A 23,496-nucleotide genomic window follows, 5' to 3' on the forward strand; every position below is an offset into this window, starting at 1 on the left:
GAATGTATTAATCCGATGATTTGAGTACAGTATCAGACCTTCACATTCATAGAATAACAAACCTAACTCTCAAGCAGTTTGTCAACCGATAAAGAATTGGCTGGACAAGTGCATTTTGACCAACCAATCAATCCAGGGACCAAGCGAGGTCAAGCCTAGATGTCTGTTCACAGCTACTGCTACCATCAATACTCCAAATAGGGGACTTATTTTCCTGATACTTGTTCAAAACCGTTTCCAGAGCAGTTTACTAATGCATTTACTAATGATGTAATGTGTTAACATAATGATGAAAAATCTGTACTCGTTCAGGTATTTGTTGCAATGGGTCTTTCATGCACATCATCATCTGTGAAATGTTCAATTACTGCTGGATTAGTTCATTAAATACACAGAATATAAAAACTCTACACTTTAAATGTCATAGGATTTAACACGTTACAATACAATGCTGTCTATCTGGGTGGGCAAAAAGACAAACCCCCCCCCCAAAAAAACCCAAATCAAACTTTGATTTTTATCCCCCTGTAGCCATCAAGGCCCCCTGGCAGGAAGCACCCCAGAGCCAAGCCGACGGTATGCCACGTTACCTCACACAATGGTCTCCAGGACCTCGTCAGCCCCCTCCCCCTCCCTGCAGCGCAGGGTGAGCGCAAACCCCTCCACCAGCTCCTACCTAAAGAAAAAAGGCCGCAAATTCAACATCCAGCTGAAGAAAGGTAAGAACCAGGTCACATGAAGCCATGGTTGTAAAAGTAAAAACATCCAGGCATCTTCATGCGCATAATGATCGAATCAGTGATGTGGTTAGCTTCAACAGGTGGCAGCAATAGAAAATAAACAGTCAGGATGGACAGATTACACTGGTTTCCATTTATACCAGCAGGCTCTTTGTAACTGATGATATAAAAGTGTCAAAGTGTGTTTTGCAAGCTGGTACAAGCCAATTCCAGCAGCATTCTGGCATTTAACTGCACTTTTACAATGGCTTAGTCCTTTAATTAACCCCCTTACTCCTCATTGAGACCAAGGTGACAAAGGGAAGTCTGATCATCTGTATGCATTTATGTTCTTCACAGTAAAAAAGGTTGAGGGAGAAAAGACAATGTTTGAAAACTCTTTCAGGAAATATTCAAACATCCCTCGAACACTATCTTGCCTCTGGGCTTTGTTTAACTGAGCAGGCCAAAAGCAAACACACATCAGCCCCTTTTTGAAAACAGAGTTTGTGATGCACTAAGGCTACATCACCGTGGTCCTGTGGTTGAAATATTCAGATTCAGCAATCAATCTGCTTCCAGCTCAGGTTGTTTTGTTTATGGACTTGGATAGATCTTTGATACCGGAGTAGCTGTATATCTTAACTGCTGGGCTCCATCTCATTTTCATCACTTCGGTATCTTTATATGAATCTATGAGTTGGTTGTGAAATGAACCAGCGCTGAGGTGACTTGCCTGCTCTTTCTCTCGACTCCTTTTTTTTTTTTTTTCTGTTGGAGGGAGCAGATGTTTCGTTGAAAGCTGGCAATGAAGCCTTAGCAGCGAGCTTCAGGGAATAGTGCAGCAGCGCCAGCTAAATGCAACGCGCTTTGGGGAAACGCAGTCACAAGCTGCTCTAATATGTTTGGCGTAGGTCCTTGAGTGCAGCCAGCAGAATTTCAAAGTTCTTCTACAGTGTGGTGCTGCAGCGCAAGTTATATTTATTTGTTCATAATGTGATAAAGATCATCTCTTCTGTCTGCACACAAGCCTCTCATTTTAGTGAAACCAAGCCAGGGAGATGTTGGTGGAGTTCCAGCAAAAGACTGATGCCAGTAGTTTATTTTCACCAGCCACATTGCTTCATGGTCTAATCCAACACACAACTCATAATTCTCAAACTATGCTCTTGCCCAAGTGACAGAAATGTTTTCTCTGATTATTGCTCATGATTTAAATGAGGCTCACTGGAATGGATGTGCATCACTTGCAGACCTCAAGCCATTCGTGAACTCTAAATGGAGATTAATTATTGTCCAAATGTTGTTGAATTGGGAATTGAACTGAGGACTAAAATGCAACAGAGTAGAGGGAAATGTGCCTCTGAAATCCATCTTGACAGTTCCATTTGATTACCATCAGACTTTATCACAACTAATGTACTTTTAGACAGGCTTCAGCAGTTTTGTTGTTGACTTGTTGTAATTGTTATGATTTGGCCTAAGTGGCTCTGAGGTGCCAAGTGGCAAGAACAGATCTTGCATGGCAAATTAACAAGAGTGCCTTAATCAAATAGTGCAGTTGAAAAGGACATATGCACCCCATCAAGTCATTCTAATGTGTTCAGCCTCTCCTCATGTTTGCTGTTTAATTGGCTTAGATTCCCACTAATCCAGAAAGGGATACAATTACTTGTATCCTGGTCTTCTATTACCCAAAATAAAGACGTCAGTGGTTAATTACTGCAGGCCTACTAGAGATGCATTCTCCTAATTGCCTGATTGGATACCGTTAATGATGGGATCTTACAATGGGCAGGAGTTTGATTCTGCCCATTAGACTGTGTGCAGGCCAGGGGAGAGGAAAGCGACCGTCATGGGAGGGGTGTCACTGTGGAGAAAGGGCATGGCTGGAACAAAGACCGTGATGAAGAGGATTTGAAATGGGCACCATGATATGCCTAGTAAGCTTAGCCAGATCAGGAAATGTAGGACAGAAGTAAAGTATGATATCAGTGGTTAATGGAGTAATGATCAACATAATTTTGTTATGAAAGCTGAAAATCACATCATCATCTATTTGGCTAGAAATTAAATATGCATTATTTTATAACTCTGGCTTTATAGTTTGTGCTCATTTTGAGTAAAGCAACTGCAGGGAAATGATGCCATGGCAGCGCACATTTCCTTGTATTAAAAGTTTTATATTCATGATGCCGAACTTTACAGATTTAACATTCAACATAAACGATGGCAGCTATTTCTGTCTGCTTAGTTATTATGCTGCATTGATGGAGAGATCAAAGAATGTCATCATCCTTGAGTCAGCTCAACTTTTTGACTTTATAAGCAACCTCTTTATCACCTTTCTGCATGTTTGTTTGTGTGCAGAAGCCTTGAGAAATTACCATCCGCACTTCTCCCTCTTTGTGTTTCTTGTTCATCAACGCAATCACTGTCAGCGAGACGACAGACAGTTCGACAGACTGCTAGAGAGACATACTGGGAAAACTAGGTCATGATGAACCATCAGAGGTGCTGACAGCTCTGTGAAATGAGCAGCTACTTCGACATGAATACTGATCACTGTTGCTACCATCAGAAAAGCCTCCACTGAAACCACAGAACGCAACTTTCACACTTGACTGCTAGAAACGCCGACGGCTAGATTATGCATGGTGAAATCTATCTCTCTGAACACCGTTCTTAATGACTCATCTAGTTATGCAGCGGGGTTATTAAATTTTTAAATATTCTGTCAAAGAATAACCTGACAAACACAATTTATTTGGTTTACCTCATTCCCTAGCTGACATTTGAAGCCATTTCTTGCTTTTATTTGACAAATTCAGGTCTGGTCAGCAGAAAAGGTCAGGCCTGAGATCTTCTTATTTAGCCGTTATTGTATTTGCCTATATCCTCCAGACCAGCAATTCATATTCATTTGATGAACCTTAAAGGTCAATCTTAAAACCTAAAGCAAATGGCTTTGCACAGCTGGTACCTGAAGTGTTCGGCTCAGATTCGGCTGTTGAATTTATCCTTATCACTCACTGCACTTCAAAAAGGCATGTAGTTCTTACTCAAGGATACATCAGTAGGAGCAACTTTTAAAGAACACGTACTGATCACTGCTTTCTCCAGATTGCCTTGATCCAGACATGATTTGAACGTTGCCTCTTGACCTGCCATTGTACCAAAAAGTCTGAAGGGCTTTTGGACAAAACATCTGGCACATTTCACATGTGCAGAATGATTTGAAAAACAGAGTTTTTAGCAATTCAGGAGTGGTGCACTTCATTTTAAGAGGCTGTTGAACAGAATTTTGATGCATTTTGCATGATCCATTCCATGATCATTCATTTCTCTCTGCTTATTCTGGTCCCTAACTGGTCTTTAATCCGACCATAACTTGCGAGAGTGGCTTTACAGTCCACATGCACTTATCATAAACACTCAATTTTGGTTCCTAGCATTGACACTATATATAGAGTTTGGGATATGTTTCATTTTTGCTTTCTAAAAGACATGAGTTAGACACACCCTGATGGCAAACCAATGAAAAAGGTTGGAAGTAAGTATGTTTGTATTAACTGTAGGAGTTTCAGAACATGGTTGGAAACCATAATTTGATCCCTGTGCAGTGGTTACTCATGTTACAGCGGCATGTAATGAAAAGGATCTTTCTAAGAGTCTAGCCTGCTTCTCAGAACCACAGTAAGACATTTTCAGCTTCCTGTATGCCTTTTATTAGCAATAACTGTAACAAGAAGCAAAATATTACTTCTGATCAGATCTTCTTATCAGAGCCACATTGTTGTGTAGTACATACAGTATTTGCTGTCTGTTAGAAATGAAAGCAAGAAAATAACTTCACTATGTTCACCTGGAGGAACAATTCTTTTGTTCCTGACATTTATGAACTCCTATGAACATGCTGGAACACTTTACCAAACATAAACACCTGCATGTTATTTACTTCCCTCTCTGGCAAATGTACCCAATGAAGTGTTTTTGAGCAAGACACTGAAATCTCCAGGATTGATGTTGTGTAGGTGAACCTCTGCCCTCTTTGTGGCAAGGAGGAAAGAGAAAAAGTGATCAACAGCAGTTGGTAGAATATCATGTTATATCTCAAACAATTTACATTTGTTCTATGTTTCCTAGGTCCAGAGGGTCTTGGGTTCAGCATCACTTCCAGAGATGTCCCTGTTGGCGGCAGTGCTCCTATTTACGTCAAAAACATCCTCCCTCGAGGGGCTGCCATCCAAGATGGCCGATTGAAAGCTGGAGACCGGCTTCTGGAGGTCTGGTTTTAACAATCTTCAACCATGATATATTGTTCTGCAAGTGTGTTCTGTGAGATTGTACGTTATTTCAGAGACTAATTACTCTTGCTGATATGGCTTTGTTCCAAAATTCAGTCTTACAGAGCTTTTGGTGAAATGAGTCAAAGACACTGCCTTCCCTACGGCTATAACAATTCAGCTCCAGCTTTGAATTGCGGAGGAAAAGTGGTTAGATGGAACAATATTTTGATTATACTTCAGTCAGACTGACATGAAAATCAACTAGTGCTCACTGTAAGGGGAAATAACCCATATTTAATTCCAGCTCCAACTGGCTCTGAGAGTAATCTGCATAAAGGTTATGTGGAGGCCATAGACTCCCCCTCGTTAAAGTTGAAGAGCTCTTGGATATTAGTTCTAAGTGTGTGTGTGTATCAGTGTGTCTGTGTATACATTTGTTAGTATTTATGTGTGTGTGTGTGTGTGTGTGTGTGTGTGTGTGTGTGTGTGTGTGATGCAGGTCAGTGGAGTGGACCTGAACGGTAAGACCCAGGAAGAGGTGGTAGCTCTGCTCCGAGCCACTCCCATGGGTGGAACTGTGAACCTGTCGGTGATTCGCCAAGAGGACTCCCTGCTGCCCCGAGAAGTGGTCAGTACCCACCCATCTCCTTTCCTTATAACCTAACGTTTCCACTACTGCTTTCCCGCCCAGAGACAAGAATATCTCCTGAACAGTTAACTGAAACACATTGTAATTTCTCTATTTCTTAACAAGTGTGTAAATGGTACTAGAGAATAATTTTACCTAATATTCTCCCTTTCTAAACTCTAAATGCTTTGAAATTACATTTGGAAAACTTTAGATATTTATTTACTTATTATAATTACTATTCACTGTAAATTAAACAATCTCTCATAGTCAGTTTGATCCAGCACATCCCTGACTCACCGAATTCACTTCAGGAATATGATAAAGGTCACTAAATGTGTAAGAGTCAGTACAGCTGGTATATGGATTTGTCACGGTGGCTGAACTGATGTGCTTTTAACTGCACCTTCACCGCATCAACTCCTCTGTCTAGCTTTCCATTATGCTCTCTGCACTGAAAATCTTACATTTTTGTGCTCTTCTTTCTAGCTTAAATGTCCTCAAGATACATTTTAAGCATATCCAGTTTTAGATCCACCTGAAAGTTTTAAAAGTGGCTTTGATGCATCTAAATATTTGCTGAACTGAATTTAGAATTTAGGAACTTCATTCTTCAGCAGCCACACCCACCTCAACCCCAACAAGATTAGAGCTGAGAATCACACACACAGTTCTTGAAGTGGTAGGCAGGTCGAGGTACACAACCAACCCCACATATCCTCACATATATACACACACTTATAAATAAACATAGTTAATTTTGAGGAATGTGTACATAGATACAGATACAGCCACTGGCATAAGTGCACACACACACACACTCTCTCTGTGCGCAGATGTGCACTGTCACACACACAGATACACACCCACTGACGATCAGAAACACAAAAAAGGAGCACGTGCAGACACATACCCACTGGCACCAACTCACACACATACACATAAATTGAGCAGTACAAGCACACTCAAGTGATGTGTACTGTATGAGCAGGCAAAGAATCAGCTTCGGACATATTCAGACGCACTCTGAATTCGCACACACACTCCCACTCAGCCACACAGCCTACGTACAGGGTGACTTTGGCTGTCGCACAACAGATGGTGAGGCTACTGCCCTCGTCCAGCCTGCGCTTAGCGGCTCTGACAGCAGGCTCGGGCGTCACACCACCTTGGCAGACCAGAGGCCCCTGATGCCAACCTCACTCCTACCCATAATACTCAGCCTGGCACCCGAGCTGTTAACCCCGCCATAGGAGCTGTTCAACCTGTAGAGTAATGGCCCTCTGAGACACATTTTACTCTGTTAATGTGCTGTTTCCCCAGTTAGAAACGCCAGACCTAGCCACATTTTAATCATCTACAGCTTTACTTAAATTTTCACATTCATAAAATGGCAAACGGGATCACTTTTCATCCTTACTTGTGTTTAAGGAATTCCAGCAAAGCCTAGACTTAAATTCGGGAAAGTATCACAATCTTAGAATGTGTCATTAATGTTAAAAGTGTGTTTTCTTGCCCAAAGATAGCACAATGTGGCTGTAGTTCATCTCATTGCATGCTTCTGCCATCAAACCGGTGACCTTCAGGTTACTCAGCATGCTCTTTAACCACTACAGACAAAGCTCTCTCCAAAACTCTTACTGGGTGATGCAGTAAACTGATTCTCGCCTCTGCTCAGCAGCCTTGACAGCAGTTGAAAGATGCCGCGAGGGGGTGTGGCGTGTTAAAAAATGCACGGCTGCCCCCGGCCTGTCGACTCATGAGTGGTGCTGTGAGAGTTTGATGGCTACGCTCTCTTAGCTCCTCAGGCATGACGTGATTAGAAAAAGCCCATCATGGAAACACTGTCTAATAATCTTTCTCTCTGTTTTTGTTTTTTTTTTCTTTCGCTCTCTCTTGACCAACTTCCACATGCTGTGAGAGACTGCTAGTTAATATTTCATCACTTTCCTTGGCAGATTAGCATTTTCTTTCTCTCTCGCTGTTTCTTTTTTTTTCTCTTTCTGTCACACACTTTCGCATTTCCCAGCAGTGCTTTCACAAATCTCAATAATCCCTACAAGTATGTTCATAAAAATCAGATAAGGAGGCCAAAGCTCCGCCGGTGACAGTTATTGCAAATAAAGCATGGTGGAAAAGCATGGTTGGTAATTGCCTCCTCTGTCACAGACTCTGGAAGGGTGAGTGAGTGTGTGTGTGCGTGCATATGTACTACACACTGTAGTGCTAGGACACACATACACAATCACATATAAGGACGAGCGTTTACGTGCTGTCATTCATGTAATTCCCTCAATGACAATGCGATGATGTTTTAAATTGTAGCGTGAGTGACATGCCAGAGAACTGCAGGCATCTGTCAAATAAGTATAGCCTTACACACACTCTCACACACACTCTCACACACACACTCTCACACTGGCAGGAGATCTAGCCATATAGATGAAAATAGAAAGGAGCTGTTTTTTTGTCTAGTTGACATTTGCCTGCTGATGTTTAATGTCAGCGCCGAAAATCCCTCCACGTCTCCCTTTGTTTAGATGTGTTATTGTATGCCAGGCGTACTCCAGGCGCCCCAGAGGAATTAATTTATCCTCCCAGCATGTTTGTGTTGCGTCTTTAATTACCACGGTCGGGGTGTATTTTGACATGCTTTCAGTAGCAATAGCAGTAGCTCTCAATAGCTTTCAATAAATATGTACTCACTGGGAAGAGATAAGGTTAAATGGCAAAAGAGCAGAGTGGGGCGTTGCCTCGTGATTCCCTTTCTCTTTGTGGTTATCTCTCTGTCTTCTCCAAGGATATCAATAGACGTTTTCAGACAGATACAGTATGTTCTACCAGAGAAATAGCGCAGCTTTAACCTTTACCAAACTCTGGACTCATCACTAATAAGCATGCCTTTGGATATTTTTTTCTTCTCTCTTAAACCTACACATGCATAATACAGTATTTTATAATATTCCTAGTAGAGACACAGGCTTGTGTTTGGTTCTCTCGGATAAAACCTGTGACCTTCAGGTTATACATGTTCATTAAAAGAAGAAGAGAGAGACAAGCAGAGACATACAGTAATCTCTCTTAATGCTCAAATCGAATGCTGAAGACGCATTTGGAGGTTCTGATCAGTAGGTGATGTGAGCAAGTCACTTTATGCTGTTTTTCCACTTGACAGCTCTGGGAGTTTGAATCAGTGAATTCTAGGCAGGATTACAACAGACTAACAGATGAATTGCTGCCCCCTACAGATTTGGAGGTTAATTCATGAAGACTTGTATCATCAGAAGGGGCTGATACAGCTTGAGTAGGTAGAAACAAAGAGAGAAACAGACGTACCTCGATAAAAACCCTCAATACATACAGGAACTTAGCGCTTTGTGGTCTTTAGATAACTTTATGAATGCTCTATGGACTAAGGTACAGGGTAAGAGAGATAAATGTGGAGAGAAAAGAAAAATATATATGAAAATGTGTTATGAAACCGTGGTAGCAATCAAAAAGTAATTACTGTGGAAATAACAGATATATTGACGGATTGGAGTTAGTAGCAGTGATATTCAAAGCAAATTGTGTTTTATTAGGACTTAGCTCTCCCGTCCGTCACTTAGTCTGAGACCAACCATTATTCATGACCTCAGATGCATTTACCTGCCTGGTAACACTGACCACAGCACCGCAGGACAATAAAGGTACATTACAAAACAACTCTCTCACACACAAACAACTACGCACACAACCACATAGAAACAAGAAAGACACATTTAATTGCATTTGAACACACACATATACACTGCACTCTTCCCACGCATAGCCAGTGGATGTTATTTATTGTAGGCATTTATCTCCTCCCAGCGTACAGCACTGTCTGTGCTTACAGCTGCAAGCAACGCTACGTCTTCAGTCCACGTCGCCCAGTTTCGTGGAGTGGAGATTGTTTTTCTAGCACTTTATTTCCCTGTAATAACCGAGTCTAATGTAATGCTTCACTGTGCAACAAGCAATGGCAACAGTCAAAAATGAGGAACTACTCCTGCCTTCTCGAAAAGATGTCCATCCACACCCTGCTGCCAGTGGTGATTATTCACCTGACATCCAGAGCAGACACAGCAAAACAAAGGTAGAAAAATATGATCTGTTACTACCAGTTTATTATTACATAAACAATGAGATGGGGGAAATATAGTACAGGCCTGCCATGTCCCCACTGATGACAAATCATTTTAATTCGTTCTAAACCCCTTGCTACAGTATAAGTGAATTAGTCTTGGTATTGCTGCTGTGTCAGCATGACTGCTGTGATCTCAACTCCATGTCTTACACACACACACACACAGTATACATACACTCAGTCATGCCCTAAACATATTTTTAACAACACCACTAATGCTAAACCACTCCATGTAAAAACCTGATACACAATATGGGCTTGATTAGTCACATGTGTTCCATATGCTCAAGTGCCATAATAACGTCGTTCGTACTTGCCCTTACATCATTCTATGACCTACGTGAACAGTATTTTTTTTTACTTCCAATAGGACTATGGACTGTGGAGAACAAATGGGCTTGAGGACCCTCTGTTGTAACACTGTGGACCACATAAGAGCAATTAAACAGTACATTAAAATCCCCTTTTTATGATCATATCACACTTGTCACTGATCCATTAGTAGCTATATCTGCCAAGCAATGAGAATCTTAATTGCACAATTAATTCCGGCCTCTGATTGATGTGACAGCCAAATTTATGGCTTGTGCGAATGCTGGGGACGCAGTAGACAAATGCGTGACAGTATTGCTGACAATTATAGCAGACTAATGGCCTGTTTCATAAGTGCCAACCCCGGTGGCCTGGTTTAAAATCCTCCCTGATATGTTTTTTTTTTTTTTTTTTTTACCAATGGACTGTAATTGAGGCATTCAGAACTACTTCATTTTAATATTGTGTTAGCTAAAATAATCCTATTTATATAAGTCCCTCAAATAGTTATATACAGTAGAAATATAAGCACCAGGTTCTTTGAATTGGATTCAAACAATCATCAGTGTTGCGTTGCCTTGCACAGTTATTCATAGCAGATGATACCGCTGTTCATTTTTCTTAATCTTTGGTCTCAATGTTACACAGCTATCCTTTGTTGTAGTGCACGCAGCACGGCAAGGTTACCACTCATGACGTGCCCATATTAGAGTTGTTGGAAGACAAGAACAGACTTATGAAGTTGTATTGATTTCTTTGCTGCTGAGATCTATTTACCGAGTCGGTAGAGGGAGAAATGAATTGATACAAGGCAAACAAAACACGATCCCCTGTCTTTGGAGGCAACTAAATGATACACAGATCTGTTGAGTTAAAGCCAAGTTCACGCTTTTTTGTTTCATTAATTTCTCAATGTTTAGTTCAGATTTTGAAAAAGTAGCTGAGAACAGAAGCTTTGATATGTAATACTATAAAGAGTATCTGATAATGGATGTATCTTGGATACATAAGCAGTTTTCTACTAAGATCTTTGATCCAACTTTCATCTGTGCCTTGACTTACATCTCTTTTCACTCAATCCACTTGCAAACTCAAGCAGAATCATTAGCCTTTTCAATGCTTTAACTGTGCAGAATTCAGATGATGATAAACCTTTTTAGGTATTACACAGAAGTGGCAATAAACAGTACTGTCTTGAAGCTATGCAGTATAGCCATGCCAAAAAATGACACCTTTGGTGTTAATATAATTAGATGTCTCTTAGAGTAATGCTTATTCACCTCACTGTAGGGATGATGTAATTTGTTGCAACTTTTTGCTAATAAAGTGCTGAAGACAGAATCTTTCTTGTCTGTCTTTTAAGCAGTGTATTTATATTACAGCAGGTTACTGAGCCAGAAATTTTACCTTAGCAAAACTTGGCAAACGACTCGAGGAGATGAGTCATTTCTCACTGGTGAAGCTGATAATTCAAGGTGCTATAACCTTCTTGCCTGTCTTCACACTTCTACAATAATGAATTCCCAAATGCACTCTATGATATAACTTAAAAACACACCAGCTGTTAGAATATAATTGGCTGTAATCAGCAAATTGCTCTACCATTACAAATGTTTAGAAATAGCTGACCCTTACTCTGTAAATTTGTTCTAGTTGGAACTCAGGTGAAGTCAAATTACAGGAGTTGCTCTGAAGGCTTTTGGAAGGAGCAGCGTAGAGCGGTTTGGCAACCTGCAATCGGCGAGAGCATCTATGACTTTACAGAGCTCTTCAGAACAGTTTGGCAGCAGCAGATGCATCTTAGAGGTCACTCTCTCTTCCACTTTATGCCTAAAAATGTCTCTGAAATGACAGGGCATGGTGATTTAGTAGGTAAGGGCTCTGATGTGTTACCATGGCACCAAAAACCTCTTCTCCCTCTCCAGAAAGCATCTTCCTTTTGGAGACACTTTATCCAGATTGTCTGCTGTAAGTTTCATAAAAATTGATACTTTGCTCTCACTCCCTGATGTTTAGCAGAAAAACCCTCCCATTGCACCTTCCTCCTTCTATTCTCTTCTCCTATCTGCTTGCTTTTCTCTTGTTTATTACTTCAGCCTTCTATTTCAAGACGGCTGATGAGTTTTTCCTGCATTATTAATTTGGCTCCTATAGAAATGTTTTGTGATCAAAGTGCAGAGCTCAGAAACATGCTCTGTCGTAATTAAAGCTAATGCTGCCAAGCGCGGTTGAAGACAATGCCAGCCTGGTTAACGATTTCGAGCGTGTCACGTCGATGCCACCTGTTTTCATTTAGCACTTTTCAGCAGCTGTTCCCATAATTATGCTTGCTGTCAGTGCAGAGAACGGGAGGGTGCTCCGCAGCATTGTGCTATGCCGATAAACAAGGTAGTTAAAGGCCACTTATGGCGACACGGTTACTCTCCCGAAGGGGATTCAGCGTCTGTTTCCAGAACACATAATGGGTGGAAGTGTGTATGTGCAGTTGGACATAGCAAATCGCTTTTTATCCACCATTAGCTTGAAATGAGAGGCATCTGCTTCATGATGTGCGTCTATACTTTGGTTTCACTGAAATGCCTTTGCAAACATTCCCAGTTGCCAAGTACACTCAGAAAGTCACCTTTTTTTTTTTTTATCTTCTCTTTAATTAGATGTAATCGCTTCTTGAACCGCCTACAGAAACATCTAGTGTCAAGTCATCCCTATTTATGAATCTGTTTTTGGTTGCTCACAGTGAGATCCACTCTTCATTCATAGCCAGTAGCCATAATGCATTTGCAGTGATGTAGATAGATCTGGCTTCTGATGCCCTCATAGAACCAGGCTTTGTTCTGCTAATGAGCAAAATGAGCTTCCTCATTGGATAATCCCCAAAGGGTAACAGTCCCAGTTTGTCAGTGCTGAGTCAAAATCTACTGGGTAGCCCAGTGAACAACATGTAATGTTAGCTCACAAACCTGCCACTGCCAGCTGTGCACTTCATGCCCTTCAGTGTTGTGTAACAGCTCGCCTCTCAACCCTTTATTGTACCTGAAAAAGGCTGGATTTGTTTGTTAGGCTTAGTGGTATTTAATATTCGTCCCCTTTGTCACAAAATGTTGTGAGGAGAAACACCGCCAATAGAAATTTGTGTTACAATACTTATCACACGTGTGCCACTTTTGCAATTACACCCATGGCTGATTTCTTTTAGCCCTGTTAAATTCATTTCCAATGACCTTTATGTTGCCAAATTGGGCCAAGTGTGCAGAGAAGTTTCCAGCAGTGTTAATTGTTTTAGGCAGTGATGTGCGGAGAACTCAGACTTATATGTGAATAGAAGTAATTGTGATTCATTTGCACTCTCTATTTCTCTCTCTCTCTCTCTTTTCTCTCCTGCATCTCTCTCTTGCTTTTGCTGTTTCTCTGTTTCTCTGACACACACTTGCAACCGTACAGCACACATTCCTTGTTAGCATGTGACGAGTTAAGCGAGGTAGAAACAAAACAAAAAGGCCTATTAAGCAGGCGGACCTCTTTTGCTAGACTGATGAACAACACTTTCTTCTGTCTGCCCTCCTGTGTTCACCTGGTTGTGTCTCTGCTCACATGCCACCTCCATCGCCCTCCCCTGCCAGGACAATAGACCATAATGAATGAGTGCTTCCCCATCACAGTGTTAATTAATAAAGGACTTAATCGTATAATGGACTGTGACGGCATGGTGGAACTAGAGAGAGCAAAAAGAAGAAGACAGGGGCTTCTTCGAGTGGCTATAGTCACTTGAGCTAGTGGGAAAATGATAATGATATTACAGCCACTCCACTTAAAATTGGTTTAGTGTTAAGTTTGACCTTGATGATCAGTACCTGAACACAGCACTGAGTCTTGAAAGCACTTGGGTGACTTGAGTCATGTGATGCTGTATGAACTACAGACTCTGCAGACCATCTTCTTTTCAATGAGGGAACTACATACTGTAATACAATTGTAATTTGGGCATAACAACAATTTTAAGCCTGTAGACAGTCTACACTTAGGTTATTTGCAAAAACAGGATGGTGTGTGGACAATTTTTGGCTTTGTTGCAGTGTAATGGCATTTATAAACACAATTTTAACAGTGCAAACATGTAGACATGTGTTGTGGTTGTCTACAAGAGTATGTGAACAGCAAATTATGCAATACCTTGATAATTAAAAACTGTATCTAAAAGGGGGGTAGATCAGTTCCAAATTCAGTTCACTGCTGGCTTTATGTCACATGTTGACATGCAACTCCAGTGATCATGTGCTTGATTTCATCTTCCAGATGCATAAAGAGTTCATTTCTAAGGATCATGTGTACACGAACGTTTAGATAAAAGTAAAATCAGTGAGTCTTGGATAAAACTTTCTTGCCTCCTGACTAGGGGTGTAAAAGTACACAGAATTCATGGTTCAGTATGTACCTTGGTTTTGGGGTCATGGTTCGGTATGATTTCAGTACAGCAGAAAAAAAAGGTGGAAAATAACATTTTGGTCTTTCATTTTGAAAAATGTATTAGAGTAATGTATTACTGAAACAGTTTAGTTGTGCTGCAGTGGAAAAAGAAAACAAGCTTTCTGTTTCTTGCATGGAGTCAGGACACCAGCTGACAGCTGTTACATGCTGATTTACGGTCTAACTGTATATAAAGTAGTTGAAACTAGCTCCACCTTCAGCAGCTACAACAGTAACATGCTGCTCTAACACTGATGCTTCAGTATTAATAATCTAATGATGTCATATATAATAATATATCAGAAGGACCAAACCACTACTTTTACTGCAGTACTTTTTAACTACATTTTTCTCTCTCAGAACTGGTTCTTATGACGTGCTGTCTGACCATGTCAGAAATGTTTATCGTTGTTCTGAACAGCTTCACTCAAAGGCGGAGTGAAAAGAGATGCGGTATCGTTTCACTACAGAGAGAATGGAGCATATTTTTTTTATTAATAGCGTTGCAGTCGGTCAGTGCTATGGTTCCCTTTTTTGTGGCAGCGACACTACAGGGTAACCAGGCTACCTTTGCTAAGCCAACTTGCATACATCCATGCTACAGCTAAGTGCTGCGCTGCCAAAACGTTCCAAGTGGAACTCGGTGTTGGAGACGTTCAGACATCATTAGTGAGTACAGCTTTCACTGGAGAGAATCTTCTCCTTATTGTTCAGGAGACAATTCTGTTTTGTCACTCCATGTTAGCAGAAGGTTTCAAGGAAGTGACTGTGCCTGTGAAAAGAATTGGATTTGAGAAAACGGGACTCCCAAGATGTAGCAGGTTCCAGTTTGGGACTTAAGCTGACAACACAGACATATTTTACATATTTCCTGGTGTTTCCACTCTTTTTACATAAGTTCATCTATTATCAGTACTTTTGCGCTCTCTGTCCCAGGTGCACACACGGGGCTGAGCTTGGAACAATGAGCTGACTTTCTTTTTTCTCCTGTTCAGAGGTAGTTGAATCCGGCTCTGCCCGAGCTGAATCGGTGCAACGAGGCCTGTCAAGCAGCCTGACAAACTCATTCTTGGCTAGCGGCGCTTGTTCCTGTCTGATGAAAATGTTACACTGCTCTCTCATTCTCTGCCTCGGCCCACTATTCCCGGAACACAGCTCTGAGTGGGTGGTTATTCTGTCATCATTTTGGAAGAGAGCGTACACACACACTCACACGCACTCACACACACTCAGATAGGGTCCATCCAAAGTAATTTTTTCATCCAGTGTATTACTATCTTCAACTGCTGGGCTAAAAGCCTCTCCAGGGACATAACTCATAGCCAATATTTATTTATTTTATTTTGATAAAAAACATCTTCATTAGAGATAGAGACTGACCCTGCCAATGACGCACAAGGCTATTCATCCATAAGTTTTCTTTTCAGAGTGGAAATTGTACGTTTGTGCTGCGTTGCTATGGGCCTGCATTGGTAACCAACTGATCACAACACACTGACTTGAGTTAAGGTTATTCCAGTATAACAGGTGTCAACACTTACAGAATTTCTGACATGATGTCTTTATAAGCTCCAGACAAGAATGGGAAGTAAAACAGTGTTAATGCATTATATTTACCGCTGCACTGGGTATCAAATTGTTTTTCAATAGTCTTCTGTCCGCTTTGTTCAGCTGTCTGAGGGCAATCAAAGGGTCATTTCCCGACAAGAGCCGGTGATTTCTGTAATAGAACTGGAGGTGTTGAAATGCAGCGCCCTTAAATGGATTCCAGTTGTCTGAATTTACTAAGGGTCCAGTCACGGACAAAGCCCAGTTGGCAAGTTGTACAGACAGGTGTAGTGCCATTTTGAAAGCAAGAGAAGAAAATAACAGAGAAAGAAAGAAAAGGGGGCAGATAGGAGGGCCGTCTGGAGAATAGGGGCTCAGTCAGAGGGTGTTGAAAAGAGCCTCCACCTGAACGCACCGCTGCATCCTAATAACTCCTCAGCCTCCGAAAAAAAAAAAAACACACCTTATGCTCTATCTTTCCCCTCTTTCCTGTGCTTCACTCTTTATCCCAGCAGCTGTTAAGGGCTGTGTGTGTGTGCATGCGTGTGTATTGATGTGAGTCTATTTAAAGAGGTCTTGCGGTGGGTTTCTGGGGTTGATTGCTCTCACCGCCAGTATTGTTCATGTGGATTTGGCTGCCATGGCAATAACTACACACATACAGTACAATCTGGCCAATCACAGTATTACAGCACTGCTCTCAGGTTTCCTGTGGAGCGTGCTCGTGATCGGACAGTCGTCAGTTCTTATCTCCTGACAATAAACATGTGTGTGTGTGAACAGGAAACACACTCAGTTGTTGCTGCTGAGGCACCTTAAGCAAAGCATCTAAACCTCAAAAACTGGAATGGCTATTAGCACAGCCAGTAGCACAGGACTACATTGCTGTATGTATGTATCATGTCTTATTTTTCTTGATTATCAAACTGTTCTGAAAGAACAGCTGTGGACTGACGTCAAAGCAATTGGTTTCAGTACATTTACTCAACTACAATATGTTGGTGTTCAGGCACAGGTAGGCACTGAACCACAAAATGGAAATTATTTTAAAACATTGTTAAATCTTAACCAGGTTTTGTCGCATTGAACCTAAGAAAGAAACTGTCAGCTTTTCAATGCCTCTGGTGTTTTCTCTACACCATTACCTTTCTCTCACACCTCTTTTCCCTTTCTGTTTGACAAAGAGTGAGAAGTAAAATACACAAATGCGATATTCTTTTGTTATTTTTTACAGATGCTCTTTGTGAGACACCAGTAGAAATTGTTAGAAAAGAGACTGGTGTGGTTGTTTTATGGACCATTTTCCAGCTGAATTGATCGTGCTGGGTGTTAGACACTCAATAGTCCTCTCTCACATCTCTCTGGCAGCTGAAATGAACCATTTTTTGTGTACCAATGCATGAGAATCTGCCAAACCAGCCCTGCAACAAAACACTTCTCTGGTCATTTTCAACAAAGGGCCCATTGGTTTGCGAGGGGAAGGAGGGTCCAGTTCTTAACGTGTCACAAATTATCCTTCAAAAGGATGTTGTTCAAAGGAAACAACTTTTTTGAACATCAAATTACTACCTGGCGTTTTCAAAAGTTCTCCGCTGTCCCCGCTGTTCCTACACCAAGCTCACGAGGGTGGAAAAGAATTTGCAGTGCTCGGCTAGACAGTACGGCCAATTGACGATGACAGCCCCAAGATATGTGACATGCTTGCCATCCATTCGCTTTCTTCTCCCGCTCCCCTCATCTTACCCCTCTTTATCTTGTCTCCCGCCTGTTTTCCATTTTCTTGTCATTCATGCCTGTTCTTCTTTTAGTTTTTTTCTGCTGTTCTCTGTGATCTGTTTTTGTTCTCTTTGTTTTTCTGTCTTTTCACCAAAGGTAAAGTTAGAGGCTGCACATACAGTATATTTGCAACAATGACACTGTAGAAAAGCTCCACAAGAGTTTGCAAACTTTGATTGGTAAATTGGGTCGTCAAAATTTAGAAGACTCAGAGCTGTGAAACTTTTATTTCATACCAGCGACAGACCAGTAAGTGCTTGAAACAGTTAAATAAAATATGTAACATCTCAATCAGACATCTCTCCCTTTTTCTTTATTACTTACAGCAGCCAGACGAAGATGACATGGTGTTAACCCCTGATGGTACACGAGAGTTCATGACCTTTGAGATCCCACTGAATGAGTCAGGCTCAGCAGGCCTGGGGGTCAGCGTCAAGGGTAATAGGGACAAGGAGAACCATGCTGACTTGGGCATCTTTGTCAAATCCATCATCAATGGAGGTGCTGCTAGCAAGGCAAGTAACTACTTCCCCCTTTACCCCCTGACCATTACCTTGATTGATTTAAATGATCGTTTTGTTGCAATTCAATTATCTACAGGTAATGCAAAGATGCTGCAAAGCTGGTGCACCACTGAAATATTGGATTCAGTCATTGTCATGGTGATTTTGAAGTGGTTACATGATGTTAATGCTGTTTAAGAGGCATGACTACCATGCTGCAATATTTTTCCTCAGGGCAACAATGTTCTGTAATATTTTATTATCCCTTTGTAAAAAAAAAAATGTGTTGAATTTAAGTCTTCATAAATGCCAGTGGTTTTGCACAACAGAAGAATTACACTATCATTAATTCATTATTATGAATAGAGAAACAAGATTATGGGCTTTCTCCCAGTATTTATTGGGATTTTCTGGGAGCAAGGGTCCATATGATCCCAGAAGTCTGTCTCCTCTAAGTTGTATGAGGATTTGAAGTATTTTATGAGCCAGATCTAAATACTTTCCCATGATGGTATTCGTCTGCAGGATGGGCGTCTGCATGTCAACGACCAACTCATCGCAGTCAACGGGGAGTCGTTGCTAGGGAAGACCAACCAGGACTCCATGGAAACACTGCGCAAATCCATGTCAGTAGAGGGCAACAAGCGAGGGATGATCCAGCTCATCGTGGCTCGACGGTTGACCAAAAACAATGAGGTAGCCCAACAGTCAGGGAGGACTCACACTGATGTGCCAGAGACTAATTGGCATCAAAAGGAGTCAGATTTAATTTGTCTGCCTTTGTTTACTTTTTCTAATCAGATATAATTATTAGTATTCTAATCATGAGCTTACACAACTCTAATATGGACGGTACACACATACAGTATATAGCACATACTGTACACACACACACACTCAACAAACACACATACATGCTCTAATTCTAAGCCTTGTCTTTGAATAAGTGGGAGACATTGAATGAAGAAGAGGGATAGCTACATTTCCATGGAATAGAATGATAAATGAGAGTGGCTTTCTTCTACTTTGCCACTGTCCCTAGTCTATCCCCCCATAGGTTTTGGGAGCTTTGAGATAGCTAGAGGAGGACCTTTATGAAGCGACCACACCACCATGCAAATCTTCAAACAGTCCCATTTCCTGTGTGAGATACGTGATACCGTCTCACATTTCCCTCCATCCTCTGTATGATTTTCTTTGCCCACCGTGGGCCTTGATATGATATCTAAGAAGCACTTCACTGAGTTATGATTGACAGGCCTACGGAATAACACTGTAGGATAGGCAGATAAAAGAATATGTATTGCAGCCAGGTGGATATTTGTCATGAGCGAACAGTCAAGAATATTGGAAAGGGAGGGGATTTCAACTTCATGAAATGTGCATTCTAATACTGAACTAATACCAGCCCTTTTTTCTTATATCAGAAATCATATTTTTTTATATGCCAGGGTAAAAAAGAAGATGAATGCAAACATGATTTAGCTGAATGTGGAATGCTAAGCACAGTATGACTATATTTCAGTATTGTGGATTCATGTGTGAATAGTCAAGCGCACACACATTCACTCTTCACACACGTTCACTCACCCTGCAGCCAGAGGTTGTAGATCAGGTTTGATTAGTGTTGCTGTGACTCTAATTGGAGCCTGTGTCCCGTGGCTGTGTGTCAGTTTGGAGTACCACGCTGAGCCCCAGTCCCCCCCCCTCTCTGCCCTTCACCCTCGCTGTTAGCCCTCATCCTCTGAGCGCTCTGTCTCTCTCTCTCTGTCTCTCTCTCTCTCTCTCTCTCTCTCTCTCTCTCTCTCTCTGTCTTCTCGCCACACGTCATCCCCCTGACGCCCTGTGTGTGCTTGTTTTTCACCGTGTTTTAATGTTAATTTTCACCTCCTTTCCCCTCAACTTATGGCGCTCCATAGTTAAACAGGTAGAACATGGCACATAAACAGCCAGGGCCTGCAACTGAATTCCCACAGGTATCACTCATAATTTGCCATACGGTACATTATGGCATTGCAGCATGTGATTTTCATAGACTGTAAGAGTTTGACATTTCTGTTTCTAAATTTTACTTTGTTTTACCCTTGAACTACATTTACTCTGCAGATGTTGTTCTTGTTCACTAAATGCGTTGTTTTTTCGAACAATAGCAATGACAATATCTGTTTTCATATGTATACTAGTTGGGCTCTTATTGGTCTTATCCCTCTTCTTGCAAATCAAAATAAAGCCAACAAGACAAACCCAGAGATAGAGAGAGGCTAGAGGGCAAATTGTAGCAAAGCGTCTACAGTTGCAGAAAGCAGAGTAATGTGAAATGTGGTTATTTTCAGAAACACAAAATGTCCCTTTAACAAGTTTAAAATGCAATAACTACAGCTATGTTATACTTCCTGTTTATTTCTTTCATCACTCACTTAAGCCCTGCTTTTCTTTTCTTTCATTACATGGCCATGAACCCTCCCCCCAATATTTTCAGATTTAGGCATCATTCAGACAGACAATAGCACTGCCTGAAAAAAAAAAACTCAGCAGGGTAATCTAAAAAAAATAAAGGTTATATAATAAAGGTGCTGGATTAGCCAAATCAACACATCCACATTCACCTTCCTGTTACCTTGTAATGTGGATGCTTTATCCCAATGAAAAGCCTTGAAACTCATGGATCTGTGGACTCACTGGTACCTGAAGCAACTAGCCCCCACCAACGCAGCAGCCTCTTGCATTTTTAAATGCACGTTTTCGTTCTACACACCTTTCTCTTTCCCTTCTGCCTTTATCCCTCCTCCCCCTCTCCTTCTTCCTCTCCCTCCCCTCCACCCCCTCCATCCCTCCCTTCCACACGAGAGGACACACGTCCCTCCTGGGAAAGCTCAGCCCCAAGGTTCAGTGAGTTCTATCACTTTGGTCCAGTCACTCTTCTGTCCTCTTTAATCCCTCACCAGCAGGCAGACAGGTAGACAGACTGACACTGAGCAGACAGTTAGGCTCCGAGACACATCTTCAGAAAGAGGAGAAATGTTTTTTTATTATCACTTTGTAGGTGGAAGGATGAAGGATAACATTACTTTAAAGTCTATTACATTTTTGATGCATTTAGAGAGGCAATTTAGAGAGAAATTTTGACAAGTTTGTATATAATTTGACATCATCAGTTGCTATGAGACAGCATATTGATGATGCTGCAGAGAGAGATGTAAAGAGAGTGTGTGAAACAAAAGGTGATGTGACAGTGCATTTTAGATTGCGTCCATTAAAGTCCCATTACATACAATCATACATTGTTTAAGCTGCATTGTTTACAGGAGACTTGGTTTCTGAAAAGTGGTTTGAATAAGTGTAATGAAGTCACGAGAAGGAACTTTAATGTACTCAAAGTAGAGAAAAGATAAGATTGTAAATGAAGAATTTAAAGAGGTACTGCAACACTTACACGTGTTTTTTGAGCTGTAAGCTAAATTAGATGACTGCACTGTGATGAAACTCATCAATGCTGGTGTAAATATTGACATTGACACCAAATTTATAAAAATCAGCATTTCATGGGTTGAAAATGGCTCAACCTGTCATCTGCTGTTTAAAATCAGCCCTGAAAAGGCAGGGCCAACGCTCACGTAGAGTCGACCATTTGTGAGGTCTCTGTGTGATGAAATTTATATAAATGGTAGAATGTTAAGCCCACCTCCCTCAGCCTCCGCCCTTGAGTGTGAGTCTGTGAAACCACATAGCCCGTCTGCGCTCATTTTCAAAAATATGCTGATTGAGAAAGTTTTCGCTTCAGCAGCTAACAGCAGCTAATAGCAGCACTGACCTGATGGAGGGAATCTCTCCGTCTGTGACTGTTCGCGGGAGGAAATGCTGCTGGAAGCCACAAAAACAGCAGAAATCCTTTTTTGCATTTTGTTCAGTAGCTCTTTAACTCTCCGGCTGTCTGTTCCTGCAGTCATCAGCTGGTAAAATCTTGTTTTAAAACATGAAATCACGGTGTAACTAAACTCCACCATTACTTAACCTGCAGCTGTGCTCAGCAGCGTATAGTCACAGATGGACAGATTTCCTCCATCAGGTCAGTGCTGCTCCTGAAGCTAAAACTGCGTTCAAGTGACAATAAACTAAGTTAAGTTTCTGGAAGTTAGAGTAATTATAAAAAAAACATTGTCAACACATGTTTACATCATAGATTGTGCCGTATTCTACTAAGTTGCTACTGTTGCGGCTGTAAAACGGCGTCACACAACCCCCATGAAATGAGTTGTATCACTATCAGAATGTAATCCATTCAGTCCAACAACATTTTGAAAGTCTAGAAGAGCCACTCAATTAAATTATTTTATCTCCATTCATGTTAGCAGAGGGCTAACCGGAAGTTAGCTGGCTCAGCTGGTGGAAGTCTCTGGATGCACGTTCAAACAGCCAGAGTAGGAATGTCCTGCTCGACATGATATTTAAAAACTCTGTATACTGTGAACTACAGAGAGATTTATCTGGCGGGCTTAATCAGCATTGTGTGAACTCATTTAGCAAGGGCTTGAATTCTGCAGGTTTAAACACAGACAGGTTTATTTAAAAATGACTCCTGGCTTGTTAAATGTCATCTCACTGTTTGTCTTCCTCTCATTATTATTGTTATTATTATTATCATTTTCTTCTGGCCAGGGGATGTCACTGAGCAACTCCTGCCTGCCTGCCTGCCTCACAATTTTACGCCCTACTCCCTCCTCTCAGCCCCTTGCCCACTTTTTAGCATTTTTAAAAATTATGCAGTGGGTTGAGTTAGGCTCAGACCTGGGGGTGAAGTTACACTTTAAGGTCAGTTGCAAACCTCAAATAAGAAAAGCAGAAGTTAAATGTCGGCGCAGGCTCCCGGCAGCTTCAACCACTGCCACCCCCTCCTCCCCAGCTCTTCTGTGTTGGCCAGGCAGATATGTGAGGAGCCAGCGCCAGTTTGCCACTGTCACCCAGCCGAATGGGAGTGAGCACTGGAGGCCACCATTGAAATGAATCAGATCCATCACTGTCTGCAGGGGAGAGGAGCCGAGCAGCACAGCCTAATGCATCAGAGGGGGGACTTTGATGGGTGCAGCGTATC

At 41.5% G+C, this 23,496-nt stretch overlaps 1 protein-coding gene across 10 annotated transcripts in view; it reads left to right on the plus strand.

The window, feature by feature from the left end:
* LOC121887977 (partitioning defective 3 homolog) overlaps positions 1 to 23,496 on the plus strand; it is a 356,909-nt gene that overhangs the window by 185,185 nt on the left and 148,228 nt on the right. For 8 of the 10 annotated variants that reach the window (XM_042399172.1, XM_042399173.1, XM_042399174.1 and 5 more), the window contains 5 exons: positions 532 to 719; positions 4,866 to 5,005; positions 5,508 to 5,636; positions 18,231 to 18,419; positions 18,933 to 19,103. In XM_042399172.1, coding sequence (XP_042255106.1) covers positions 532 to 719; positions 4,866 to 5,005; positions 5,508 to 5,636; positions 18,231 to 18,419; positions 18,933 to 19,103 — 817 coding nt within the window. The remainder of the gene's footprint in view (positions 1 to 531; positions 720 to 4,865; positions 5,006 to 5,507; positions 5,637 to 18,230; positions 18,420 to 18,932; positions 19,104 to 23,496) is intronic. The other 2 variants (XM_042399167.1, XM_042399170.1) reach the window with 1 other exon arrangement.

This window comes from Thunnus maccoyii, chromosome 21 (genome assembly GCF_910596095.1).
Source record: "Thunnus maccoyii chromosome 21, fThuMac1.1, whole genome shotgun sequence".
Classification (NCBI taxonomy): domain Eukaryota; kingdom Metazoa; phylum Chordata; class Actinopteri; order Scombriformes; family Scombridae; genus Thunnus; species Thunnus maccoyii.